General features: G+C 35.9%; 1 protein-coding gene across 1 annotated transcript; it reads left to right on the top strand.

Annotated features, from left to right (window-relative positions):
- The first annotated feature begins 10,281 nt into the window (after window positions 1-10,281).
- On the top strand, window positions 10,282-15,346 carry LOC138329235 (uncharacterized). The gene has a single exon (XM_069276069.1). It carries the CDS (start codon window positions 10,304-10,306, stop codon window positions 12,398-12,400), a length of 2,097 nt encoding a protein of 698 aa, XP_069132170.1. The 5' UTR covers window positions 10,282-10,303; the 3' UTR covers window positions 12,401-15,346.

Genomic DNA, 15,346 nt, shown 5'->3' with positions numbered 1-15,346 from the left:
TTATGATTTAAATACCCTAATTATCACAACTCCAGTTATGGCGATATCAGTTTTCCACTAATTAATACGAGTCACGATCTTCTAGAAAGAATAAAAGTGGACTCCTGTGAAGATATATAAATATACCCAGAACATATCCACATTGCTTAAATAGCGTTCTGCCAATCAATAATTTAAATCATTTCAATAATAATTTTATTCAAACTGAATAGTAAAATATCAAAATCAGAGACTGTTTATTCTTTCATATGTTTGAAATACAACAATAATCTTTTTGTCAATTTAATTTCTATTTATTTTTTATTGTTATTTTACATTGCTTTAATACCTATGTTGTTGTCAAGGAAAGACAGTTCCGAAGTAGCTTTGTTTCCGAAAATAAATTTGTCGACTAGCATATTATTATCAATGCTATGGCTAAACTTTATTGCTGGGATCACCATTTCATTCATTTTTTTTAAAATATATTTGTAGTGAGACAATTGTTTGACAAATAAGTTAGTGCATGATAGGTGGTTTGTATATATAACTATCACATAATTCCATCTGTTTCCATTTAATAATGATGGTCTTTTTTGAGCTTTTTAATTTTGTACTCCAGTAATCCTATACTGATGACCTCTCTCTTATCCACACTATCATATTGTGGATATCCCTAGAGTTGTTTGGCAAATATATCTAAACACCATTAACGGCATGATCACCAGAAAGTATAACATATTAGCTTTTGGAATTTCACAAAGCCTTGCGGTCGTTTATCTCGATCATGATTATTAATTATGTCACATTGTACTGCAGAAAGGTCAGATATCGAGGCTAAAGAACGTCCCTATTTACCAAGGCGTTAATGAAACACAATGGCAGAATACAAAAGAGTAGCTGTATTCATTAATAATGTTTCTCAAATCGTGAGGATAGATTGTCATTCATAATGAGAAACAGAATGTGTAATTACCCTGGACAATGGTACGAAGAACAGATATATTATAATTTTGTCAATCTTCAGGAATTTTAAAATAGCCTGTTCTCACCAATTATACTTCTGTATTGTATAAAAACCTTAATAAATAAAACACTGTATGTAGACATAAAGTACGAACGATCGATTGCTGAGATTTAAAAAAAGGTTTATTATGTCTTTACTTAAGAAAACATTATAAAAGAATATTTAGACTGGTGTGTGGCATTGGCACATCAGCATGATGTAAATCCTTCATCTAAGTTTAGATTATCAAGGTAACGCTTTGATCTCAAACGTCCTGAACAATTTACACATTTCTCCATACGATGTTTTAAATATTTGTATGTATAACTTGGTTTTGTGATTTTAAAATCATTTCTATGAAAGGAACACACGGTAGACTTAAACGAAAGAAAGACATTTTCATGGTTAAACAAAAAAAAAACCCTGTCCTTTGTTTACTTTCTGTGAGTCTACAATGAACACAACTAATAATGGTTGAGTTCATATCACGTGATTATATAGAGTAATGTTTTTAAAATACTTAAGAGAATATACCTTCACCACCCGATACCAATACAGAGGTGTCACGTGGTCACTATGACGTTCACTTCAATATAAATATGTTCCCATTTTTGAAGACTCCCACAGCAAATGGATACATGTTTCCACATAACATATGATTTATAACCAAATGTAATGCTTTTTAGAGTATTTGAAGATCAAAAACTCAACATATTTGTACCAATTACTTGAAGATCAAAAACTCAACATATTTGTACAAATTACTTGAAATCAAAAACTCAACATATTTGTCCAAATAACACATCTATGTTTGTAAAATAGTTTTGTCTGCCCAAGGTTTCAAACATAGTCTTGTAAAATCGTAAACAACCTCCACAATTAATGAGCCTGCATCTCCAGGGAGGATACAGCCTCTGATGTATCTGTAAACAGAAAGATGACATCGATTAGTAATCCATACCGTTATAACGACAACAGTATACACAACTTGTCAAAGCGTTTTATCTGCTTGTGACGCAAAACTTCTCTCATTTTGTTTCTTGGGTCGTACAGTATGTTTAGGCAGCGTGGCATAGCGGTCTTGCTTTCTAACTTTTTCTATCTATTATGCATCCCTTTACGGGGCTTTCGTACTACTAATGTTACTAGTTGAATGGGTACAATATCGATCTGTAGGTGTAGCGATTATACACTTATCGTCACGTAAAGGTGTCGTAGATTCCTTCACACATTACCTTCATTACGCACTTACAGGGTGATATGGTAATATCCAACATTTTATTTGTTTGTTTGTTTTCATTACGTTTTTAATATTTAATGTATGCATTTAACTCACATTGTCAGCTTTAAACAAAAATATAAAAGATAAAATGACATATATGGCCACTTCACACATTCAAACTACTAACAGGATAGATATCATCTAAAGTAAAACTATCAGATATGATGTACGGGACAAACATTGACATAGGTAGGTCCATCTTATATGTCCTAGACAACCCTAAACTCCATCCTACAGTGCAGGTAGGTATGTCCTAGACAACCCTGAACTCCATCCTACAGTGCAGGTAGGTATGTCCTAGACAATCCTAAACTCCATCCTACAGTGCAACAGTTATCATTTGCGGTGTAGACGATATGGTAATTAGGTGATGATTATGATGACGTCGGCACAGACACGAGTGTATGACGACAGTCAGTATGGTAATTAGGTCATGATTATGATGACGTCGGCACAGACACTGGTGTATGACGACAGTCAGTATGGTAATTAGGTCATGATTATGATGACGTCGGCACAGACACGAGTGGTGTATGACGACAGTCAGTATGGTAATTAGGTCATGATTATGATGACGTCGGCACAGACACTGGTGTATGACGACAGTCAGTATGGTAATTAGGTCATGATTATGATGACGTCGGCACAGACACTGGTGTATGACGACAGTCAGTATGGTACTTAGGTCATGATTATGATGACGTCGGCACAGACACGCGACAGTCACTGGCATGATTAGATGACGTCGGCACAGACACTGGTGTATGACGACAGTCAGTATGGTAATTAGGTCATGATTATGATGACGTCGGCACAGACACTGGTGTATGACGACAGTCAGTATGGTACTTAGGTCATGATTATGATGACGTCGGCACAGACACTGGTGTATGACGATAGTCGGTGAAACATGTACGTACATTATAAATCATAAACATCTGTGGTGTATTATGGTCCAATGACCCAATGGATAGCGGATGTGTTCGTGGTGGGAAATGGTCAGGGTAGGGGTATCTAGGCATACGAATATCAACATGAACTATAATGATGAAGCTGATTGTTTATCAAACGTTTAGTCTTACGGTTTACATGTACAACATAATGTAATTGATGAAAATACTATCATAATTAGCTAATTATAGTGAATGATGTGAGCTATGATCACACGCTTCGTTAACAAACTCACACTAGTTGAGAACTCGATTGTGTGAGCTATGGACAAACTCACACTAGCTCAGAACTCGATTGTGTGAGCTATGGACAAACTCACACTAGCTGATAACTCGAGTAGGGTCAGCTATGGACAAATTACACTAGCTGAGACCTCGATTGTGTCAGCTATGGACAAACTCACACTAGCTGAGACCTCGATTGTGTCAGCTATGGACAAACTCACACTAGCTGATACCTCGATTGTGTGAGCTATGGACAAACAATAGCATAACTTCAGTACTTAGGCTCACTAAGAGATTAAAGATACAAAGCTGTGAGTTGTAAACAAACCTTGGTGCTTCAGTCCACCCACTCATTACAATTAATTAGGAGTTTTTTGTTCGGTCTACACAGTTGATTTATTAGTGTATCATTAGTTTGACATGCTTTGATTTTACATCTCAATTAAATGTCTGTGTTCATGTCTTTTGAAATGAAAACAGAAAAATGCCCTTGCTCTGTTAATTAGTCGTTTACAAGTGGGCGTATTAGCGGTAAATAGCACATTCTGTTGAGGGATTAACACTGAGAGTGATTTAATAATGGGTAACATACTTTAAGTGCATCGGACTGAATAAAACCGTATTATAGCTACAGGCTAAGTATGAAGCACTTGTAGATTAACTATAACCTCCAAAGTACATGTTTGAACCAGGTAAGTAAAATATATTTTAAATAGAAAACTGTTATACACATTGACTGTGAACGTTCCTTCAACGGGAGGTTGTGCTAAATAGCCCAGGTTTCCTTTATTATAATGCTATATTGAATATTTTACTTTCTAGTCGCAATTACCAATAGCTGTCGATCAATATTGATTTACTTACTTAGGGAACAAAAGCTTGGGACAAAGAGTGTATTTACATATACGTCAAGCTTTGGCTTTCAGGGGAGAAAATCAATGATGCCAACTTTAAAATTTATGTTTGTTACGCGGAAAAAAATATCCAAATCTGTAAAAGGGCAGGGAGAGGTCTCCTTATTAATAGAACTATTAAACACTAAGGTAGGGATATTCTGTCGAATTATTTTGCCATTATTCAAGCAAACGTTGTATTGTTATGATTTCTGATGGGTTTGGTTTCAGGCAGGCGACATTTTTGTCATTTTGAAATATACAAAATGATTTATAACAATTTTAAAGCGTTGAATATCAATTTCCAGTCGAAATATCTTCATTTATTTATAAAAAATAGTTTTATTTTTTTTTAAACATAATATATTGATGTCAGTTGTGCCGTTCTGTGGACGCATCACAAACCACCAATTACATTTATATAACAGGTTTAACAGTACCGGTAGTGGATGTCAATTGGAAAACACTGTTCCCTTTGTAATATCTTGATCAATAGAACTAAATACCTGCCAACATGGTTTGAATGGGGATGTTAATTAAGTGGCCCGGGTAAGGAAAGATAAGACTAATTTTCGATAGTATGTTTTGTATCACCGTTACATTACATGAATGACTGTGCACCACCAATAAAGGTATTTAATACAGTTTATTCAGTCTTTTGTTAGTCTGCTCAGAGAGTTATCTGTCCCTCTCAAATGGTTTATAAGGAACATTGTATGTATTAACTATTAATAACGATGTTTTGCCGAATTGGGAGAGAAAGGTGCGTTTCCTTTTTTTATTTTGACTTCTCTACTCGTGCAAGATATTGTACCCACTTGCAAAATGAATGTCAACAATTTCTGCAAATTCACGAAGGGCATCGATATATTTTACAGAATTGAAATCAGATAGTAATGATATTCACTTTATGAATACAAATGTTTGATGCTTGGTTTCTAATGTCGGTATTAAAAATTATTACAAAAGCATCCGGCTTGAAATTCAATCAGAACTTCATCTCCAATAATAGATTATCCAATAATAGATTATTATTTAATCCACAATAGGCACATAATTGTTATATATACTCTAAAACAATGCAATCCTGCATAATATAATGTACAATAGGATACGTAAAAAACATAGATAAACAAATAGTAGTTTATAGGTATTGTCACAGCAAACCAAGTCATTGACTTGTTCTAAAAAAAGAATAATCAATACTATTGGAAGTCATTCAACCGTCCATATACCGGCACACACAAGGCCAGGTACATACGTAATGACAGGACTACAAAGCACTTGTTGGAAGGCATTGTCGAGAGACCGATTCATGTGGAATACACATACATTTTGTACTACACTGTAAATAAATTATATATACGTGTACCTACAGCAAAGAACAATTTTCCAACTCGACATGTGTGTATAATAGTATCGTGTTGCGATCTTGTCGGGTGGAGCGTGGGAGATAGCGTAGACTAAAGTCTAAACCCCTAGTTGAAGTCTTCCACGTCAAAGTGTGAAAAGTGTGGATTTATTGGTATATGAATACATTGCAGTTCACCATATCATGAATACATTGGGATACATGTTATATCAAACGTATTACTTGGAGTATGAATTTATCGGGAAATGCCAAATCAAAGCATGTCATGGCAATATCATAACACCTGGCAAGTAAGTAACATGTTTTGGGTTATATAATCTGGATACATTTGTACGCATTGAAACTTTCAGACATGTCAAACATAACCATTTATATTGTTCAGAATCTGAAGTCAATAGTAACCTCACGTGTTCATTTGTAAATCGGTCTATACAAGAGCGTGAATATATCACTATATGTTTAGCAATGGTTCCATTTCAAGTATCATTATCAGTATCAATGTTTTAGTTGAAACAATATTTCATTCATTAAACACAAGCAAGTACAGTTACAATACAATGATTCAGGCAATGAATAGAGATTTTGTAACAAGCTAATAACTTATGTAAAACCATTTCCTGAATGCGTAACAGAATTTTGCATTATTTATGTATGGTACTGGCATTAGGTGTTTTTTAACTATAGATGTTATAGTTATGCAATCCCTGTTTGTGGTGTTAAACCATATAAAGATGGAAAAGATAAAATGGGATGCCTGATGAACGTTAGTACCAATCTGTTATCAATTATAAATATGTAAATGCTTAATTAATGTTGACGGTCTGAATATTTCCCATTTATGTTTCATTGTGAAATGAGATATTACTTTTAATGACAACGCATGTACTGTATATATATGATACGTTTTCATTTTCCATATCAGAGTACATGTCACTATGTTCATCTATACTCATATTCAGTTCAACAAATTGTTCTTTTTCAATTTTGAACTACATATTTCTACTTTCATGAAGTACATATCTAATTATATGACATATATCATATTTCGGTATTGCATGAGGTTAGAACACCATTAAAACTAATTAAAGATCTGGCTCTATCAAATAAGAATATAAAAAATAAACAATTAAGGAAGAGACAGAAAACAACCCAACCCTCCCTCAACACATTTCAATGCTTCTCCTCGCTCCTGACGAATGGTGTGGACAGGAGCGACGGAAGAACATTTTATGTTGAAATGAATGTTGAATGTGATGGGAAATAAAACGGCCGAGGATAGAGTACTAACTGTCATAACCTGTAAACACGGGCAAATCAATACAATCCTAATTACACCACCTACCTGTGTCAGGTGTAAATCTGTCTAGAGGACGTGTCTGGACAGACACTATTTCCGTACTATTGACCAGCTAACCATGGGACTTCCAATAAAGCCTACCGCCAGAGAAGGTCTTCACTCTTTCCTTGAATCATGGTTAGTTTATTAGGAATAACTATAATATCAGCTTAGTAAAGGTTTTAGTATTATAGTTACCAAATGCAATAAATATTCGCCAAGTATGGTTAGTTTGGACATGTAGACTTAGTTTAGATATAGATTGAAAGGGTGTTTTATAATAGCTGATTATCTAAACAATTATTCAACAGTACAATGAATGGCTAGTTTGGGGAGACAGTCAACAAAATTATATTCGGTATGAATGTTAGTTTTTTGGTTTTGCTATGGTGAGCTTGGGAATTAAATTTACTTTCAATGTTTTTTTCTTATTTGGGGTTTGTTTGGAAGTTACTATTCCATAAGGTAGGCTTTTTATCAACTATTTGGAATGAAATTGGAATTTACAATCATACAATATATCGTGCGCGTAATGAGTTGTTGCTAATTTCTTTAATTTGGACGTCAAACTGAGGGATTGACCATGTTTGCCAGCTATAACTTAAGCAACATGTACACGTAGTTAGAAAATTTATATTTGTAGAACTTCAATCTATCAACCCTACAGATAGCGTGGGAGAATTGTACCAATTGCCTGTTTAGTACGGGAGTTGGAGAATGACTTTTTACCCAAGTTCTCCTCTGAAACCGCCTCACATTTAGACTATACATGTATTTGAAAACTCAATCCCGTGAAGATGCCCCCTGTGGTCCTGTCCTTTGTCCCGAGACACACCAGATACTCTGTGTCTGACAGATTAGTTTGTCATATTTTGTAATACGTTTTTGTATGATGCCACCATTAAAGACAGTAGCACTGGCCATCACAGAGGGAATCATGGCGAGGAATGCTACACACATTCACCACATGAAATATCAATGGAACACCTTAACGGTGGCATTAATATACTGCAACTTATGTCGGCATCTTAGATAACCTGACATCAACGTTATGAGGAGGGAATATGCTTTAAAGTTAGTGGAATAGCTACATAGATGAAACACACTTTTGATGATAATAAAAGCAGAGACAACCCGGTGTCACGCTCAGCGTTGAAAGCTGAATTGGTAGCAATGATTATTACAAAGTCTTTTGGCCATGGTCAGTTGTATTGTTCGTGTGCCTGCATTGCTGTAGTTTCCCCCCAAAATATATTTGTATCATTATAAATAAAATGATAAGCGACGAATGTTTCAATCTAGAATGGTTATTTGGTATATGCATGTGTTGTGAGTGAAAACATTTTGCATCTCATTTTCTCTTTCTAATCAGGATCGCTCAATTGTTCTTAATCCTTCAATGTTTTATTAGAAAATAACAGCTTAATTTTACTTTGGTTGAGACTACATTGAAATATATTTTAATCTGGTTTTCAGCATTTAGATCCGTATATAATATGACGTAAGCAATCTACAATTCAATCTTTTGAGACCGGATACGGATAACTAGAGATCGGATATCAACATCTAACGCACCGGATATCAATACTTGCATCCACTGTGATAGCCCCGTCACAAGTCATACACAGATCAATATTCGATTTGCTGGTAAACGTACTAAGACCAGAAGTCCCAGTACTGATATAGATAGGTTAGGACACATCAACAGGCTTCCTATTAATTCATTATATTGGTTCGTTTTGTCATAGTGCAGTTGATGTAAACAGGACATCTGGCTTTTCAAGACTGTAATGCCCCATCATTATTCTTCACTTTTTTTAAATATACTGTCGATAGATCAGAGCCGTTTGAAATAAGGTTAACCAAGATAAACTTGAAAAGGGACAGGATGGTCGATATATGTACATAATGGTTTCTTTGGGGAAAAATAAAGCTATTAAAAGCCTAGGGTAATTTTGTTGTTTAATGTCGGTAAAATCAATAATATGTTATGATCATGTATTTGCAGATAGACGGATGCTGAGAGTGAAAGATGGGCCATAAAGTCAGCCGCCATAAAAGTTATTCCGTATGCCGTGTGGATGGTCTACCCGGGCAGTACCGAGTGATTAGACAACCCGACACGTATGACGCGCAGCCTAATACATATGCAAGGAACTATGGAAACGGTGAGAACCCTCAGAGTCATAACCTCGGAGTGACAGCCGACCGGAAATACGTCACGTCTATAAATGATATAGGAAGTAAGGGCATCAGAACATCTAAAGCCGATACTACCCAACATGAGGCTACAACTGCAAAAGTTCAACCAAAACCAAAACCGAGAAAAAAGAAAGACATCAATTCTAATGAAAAAGCAAATGGAGATTTGTCTAAGCCCGGACAGACATACCCAACAAAACAGAAACATTCACCACATCAAGATACAGCCCGTCGGAAATCGAACGGGTCCGTTATTCATGAGAGTGCGGTTGTTAATCCGAAGTCTGCACAAAGTAATAAAACCACTAATTTTACTCAAGACCGACCACAAAGAGTTCTTCCACGTGCTACTCCTGTAGAGAGCGAGGAGCGTAAACCAAAAATTACTCCGCGTACCTCTTTGTCAGTCGATGAACGAAGACAAAGAACTACCCCACGTGATAATTCTAGAATTGAAAGTGAAAAACACCGTGAAATCCATAGTCAACCGAAATTACCTGTACATGTTGAGACTAAATCGAATGATGATGAAAATATTCCCATTTCCAATGTTGATGCAATGGATATTTTTCTTCTCAGGAACAACCGTCCAGTATCGATATCGATACGTCACATTATAAAAGTAATGGTGATTCAATTAGTCCACATAAGCTGAATGACACGTACGTTATTACGTCATATGTAAGTGACGATACACCAGCACAAGACAAAACAAATTCTGTACAAAGTGACAGGCTTCCTATTAATTCATTATATTGGTTCGTTTTGTCATAGTGCAGTTGATGTAAACAGGACATCTGGCTTTTCAAGACTGTAATGCCCCATCATTATTCTTCACTTTTTTTAAATATACTGTCGATAGATCAGAGCCGTTTGAAATAAGGTTAACCAAGATAAACTTGAAAAGGGACAGGATGGTCGATATATGTACATAATGGTTTCTTTGGGGAAAAATAAAGCTATTAAAAGCCTAGGGTAATTTTGTTGTTTAATGTCGGTAAAATCAATAATATGTTATGATCATGTATTTGCAGATAGACGGATGCTGAGAGTGAAAGATGGGCCATAAAGTCAGCCGCCATAAAAGTTATTCCGTATGCCGTGTGGATGGTCTACCCGGGCAGTACCGAGTGATTAGACAACCCGACACGTATGACGCGCAGCCTAATACATATGCAAGGAACTATGGAAACGGTGAGAACCCTCAGAGTCATAACCTCGGAGTGACAGCCGACCGGAAATACGTCACGTCTATAAATGATATAGGAAGTAAGGGCATCAGAACATCTAAAGCCGATACTACCCAACATGAGGCTACAACTGCAAAAGTTCAACCAAAACCAAAACCGAGAAAAAAGAAAGACATCAATTCTAATGAAAAAGCAAATGGAGATTTGTCTAAGCCCGGACAGACATACCCAACAAAACAGAAACATTCACCACATCAAGATACAGCCCGTCGGAAATCGAACGGGTCCGTTATTCATGAGAGTGCGGTTGTTAATCCGAAGTCTGCACAAAGTAATAAAACCACTAATTTTACTCAAGACCGACCACAAAGAGTTCTTCCACGTGCTACTCCTGTAGAGAGCGAGGAGCGTAAACCAAAAATTACTCCGCGTACCTCTTTGTCAGTCGATGAACGAAGACAAAGAACTACCCCACGTGATAATTCTAGAATTGAAAGTGAAAAACACCGTGAAATCCATAGTCAACCGAAATTACCTGTACATGTTGAGACTAAATCGAATGATGATGAAAATATTCCCATTTCCAATGTTGATGCAATGGATATTTCTTCTTCTCAGGAACAACCGTCCAGTATCGATATCGATACGTCACATTATAAAAGTAATGGTGATTCAATTAGTCCACATAAGCTGAATGACACGTACGTTATTACGTCATATGTAAGTGACGATACACCAGCACAAGACAAAACAAATTCTGTACAAAGTGACGTGAAAGATGCTGACAACAGTCACCACACGCTAGTTAGTGTTGTTGTCCATCAGCCATTTACAAAACCGGAACCGACCGATATACCGGAAGTAGTATTAAATGGGGACGAAAAGCGCCTCTCTGATCACAAAGAGTTAGATCAGAGGGACCAGATAATGTTAGACGATGAACCTGTTGATGTGTCTATGTTTGAACGTGCAAGCAGCTCGCGTAGTTCGCAAGTCAAGAAATCAGTAGCATTTTCTGATGAATGCATTGATATTGAAGAAGATTTGAGTCAAAGCTATTCCAGAAACGGTTTTCACGAGAAAATGGACAGTGTGTACGGGACTACGATACGACAGAATGGTGGCGATAAGTGGGTTACTCTAGATGGTAACAACGCTACAGATTTTACCCTTATACAACGTCAAAAAGTCCCAGGACAAAGTATATTGAAGAAATCAAAATATCCTCCGAATGAAGTTCCAACTTCTGATCCAAAGGAGTCTGTTGACAAAAATTCCAATGTTAAATCTATATTAAGCAATAGGAAGTCTGACATTGATTGGGATCACATCGAAGACCCTTCAAATCCCTACCCTAACGGTATGGTGCCAGTACCAGCCCCCAGGGGCAGGATGAAGGGATACCATCGACCACAGACCGCAGAAATGGCCTGGATAAAGGCAACTAATGGCACACTTGCAGACTACATTAAACAAACTTCAGCTAATTCACACCAAGCAACGAACCAAACTACTTCGAATAGTGTAACTCACAACAAAGTCATACAAAATGGTGGCACCAGACCACAGTCATCGCGTGGCCATACGACGGATATGTCGCCGAGGATAATAACAAGTCCGCGGTCAGCCTCGGCCGATCCGAGAAGTCGAGCTCTGTCCCCAACGCGAGTTGACACTAGGGGACGCATTGTGTTACACGACGGACAAGGACGAAAAGTTATGAACGGTTATGTGGCCGATCCATCTGTTCATTATGCAAATAACACACGTGGTCGAGAGGTCGTCATGATGGAGTCTAGGTCTAAAAATAGACATGCACAACCCCAACAAAAACAAAATGTTAAACTTGTGATCAATTCTGGGAAACAGAAATCGTCCAAAAAACCTCAGCATAAACATGTTTTAGAACAACCGAAACAACACCGCAATATGGTGCGACAACAGTGGATGGTTGGTAACTTGTGATCATTTCCGGTAATACCGGAAGTTGTATTTTCCGTCTGTGATTTGTACTGTGACTTGATGCATGCAATACTACATATTTATTTATCATCTGCATTACTAATGTAGATGTCCCCAAACGAACATACAATTAAGGGGGAATCTTAATTACGAATTGTTACTAGAATTTATGATTCCCTAAATATCCCGGAAAGGACGCAATTTCACAAGACAATATTGCATTTCTAGTAAATCATTTGGTTATCGCTATTTTTTGTTGATAACGATAACGCCAATCATGTAAAACGTACCTTGAGGGTTGGCAAGGCATAACTTAACACGTCAATTACATAACTATTATCATGGCTTCAAATTCGCCTAGAACTAATATTTTTACTGGTATTAATATAGCAGGCTCTGGTTTCATGAAGCTTCATTGAATTATCGAAAATTCTTAAGTTATATTTTTCTAAAGAAAAACCTTTAAGGCTTTTGAAAAAAAATGCTAAGAAAGTGAACCATTTTTTTAATTTCTGCATTGCTGAAGCTTTTAAAACAAGGAATATTCTTCAGTTATGAAAAGTTATTGAAACAGGTACCAGATTCACTAAAGCGTTGTTCTGTTGTTCTATTTGGTCTTGTACAAAGTATTACGTATTTATTTAGACTTCCATGTGTTTCGTGCATTGGAATTGTGATCTAAACTGGCTTGTATGAAATGTGCGAACATGTGATGTTATCGTTAATTAATCGTTTAGTGTACAGTGTAAATACATCCTTGTTTTATAAACATTGTGATAACAATCTGTGATACATGTTATTTAAATATATATTTTTCATAGAAAAAAGACATAGTTATCGGATACCTTTTTAGTGTCTAATATCATTAATTCATTAAAGTGTTCTTACCTTAAGTACTGTCAGCTTTACCACACGGACAGTACACTTCATATTACAATGATGGGACGTAAAACGTTTGACTCCTGTCTAATGGCATTGTAACTACACCAGAATTACAGTATTTCCATTTACGAAAATCAATTGACATTAATGAATTTCACAAAACAAAAATAGTAATACACCCAAGACTGAATATTGTTCATGAAAAGTTAAAGAATTACCTCATTTATACAGAAAGCCAAGCGGTGTGGGTTTCCCCTGGTACAAAATATATTAGACTTCATCACTATCATAAATATATATTTAATTAAGTCCCATGATGTTTTAGATGAATGGTCAACAAAATAAACATCGATATTCCTTATGACTATATCCTTACGTAGTTTTGCTCACATAATCATAGTTTTGACAAAAATACAAATGACACATTCTCCTGACATTCCCCCATGTTAATGCCAAACCTGATTAATTACTGCATTTTAATTAACTAATATCACCATAAGGTTATCAATTATATCATTTTGGAAAATTTGGTAATTTTACAATAAAATATTGAATAAAAACATAATGTGAATTTACACCGCAAAAGAAATTTCCTTGAAGTTTTATTTGAATAGATAAGATGAAATATATTTGAATTAATTAATAGTTTACTAATAGCATAACAAATTTATGCATATTTGTGTAATGAAGGTATGTTCGCCCTTTTTTTAAGTTTATAAGGCCCACCAAGTTTGAATGTCGTTATTTTTCGCTAACAAAACAACTTAGGCCAAAAAAATGATAGGTCTGTTTAGGGTTACATTGGCACAAAAAGTAGGGTCGGTAGGTTGGGAGGATTTTTTTTAATTCTAAAATAATGGCCGGAACCGGAGTCTGAGATCGAATCTCGACTTTTAATTATCTTTTCGTAGAAAAGTGGAAAAAAATTAGGGTCGGTGGGAAAAAAATTAGGGACGGTCGAGTAAACCTAAACAGACATATTATTATTTGTTTTTGTCTGAGGTAAAATTTACAGACACAGCGCTTCATATATAAAACAAAACACAAACTGGCAGAAAGCTATGTCAATGTCTTCATTATTAAATAGCTGTGAGGAATTATTTTACATACTTGTTTTTATACTTAGTGACGACATGTACATGAGCAGCAGGATACATGTCCCCACGACGGCCACACAGTATTCCAGAATATTAAAACTTACTTAATTGATCATGCTTAATTACTGTTAATTCCACTGCTTTAAGCCGAAACTTCTACATACTGTATAGATGAAGTATTTGTGTTTACAGTCTGTCTTGGTTTGGAGATTTGATATCGTGGATAGAAATATCCGTGGTTAGCCTATGGAACAATATTCCGAATTAACATATTACAGAGTTATCTGCACTAGCGGGTAGGTATTGATTGTGACGTCATGTGTGTGCGAGCTAACGTCATACGTTGGGAAAAAACGACTTGAATTGCGCTCACAAAAGAATGACGTAACAATCGATTCCTATCCGCAAGGGAGCTAACTCAGTAATATGCATAAATAAACTAAAAGTATTGTTTTCGCATAAATGGTTTCTCAGCGACCACCAAACCAACGCTAGCTTTTACACAGCGACCATTTCATGTTATATGGTTAAATTCTGTAAATATGTTTTCATCCATTGAGCACGGGATAGTCTTATCCTGGGTATTTGACCTCAGTGATAATTGTCAATGTGATAGATACAGACGATAACTGTGTTCAATAATTTATCTAAACAGAAATAAGAAATAATTTCTAACTTTTACACAATGATGTATTTGTACCATGTACTGGCGATCAGATATATGAATATGAGTGAAAGTAAAGAGATCTTAATTTGGCACCTCCTATCTGGAGTTTCCTACAAAAAACTATTAATCTTAAAACGCGTTTCTTACTATTATTTCACCCAATTATGAGACAGCGTACGATGGTCGAAAGGTTAAAATATTTCGACATATTACTACAAACTCCAATGACTTATACCACATAACGTACACTGCTGCACACAAATCTCTCCATGGGGCAGTGACAAAAGATGTAGTTGTACATTG

The sequence above is a fragment of the Argopecten irradians genome, chromosome 8 (assembly GCF_041381155.1).
Source record: "Argopecten irradians isolate NY chromosome 8, Ai_NY, whole genome shotgun sequence".
NCBI lineage: Eukaryota > Metazoa > Mollusca > Bivalvia > Pectinida > Pectinidae > Argopecten > Argopecten irradians.
Note: the sequence above shows the minus strand (reverse complement) of the source record. Positions and strands in the feature narration are given on the sequence as shown.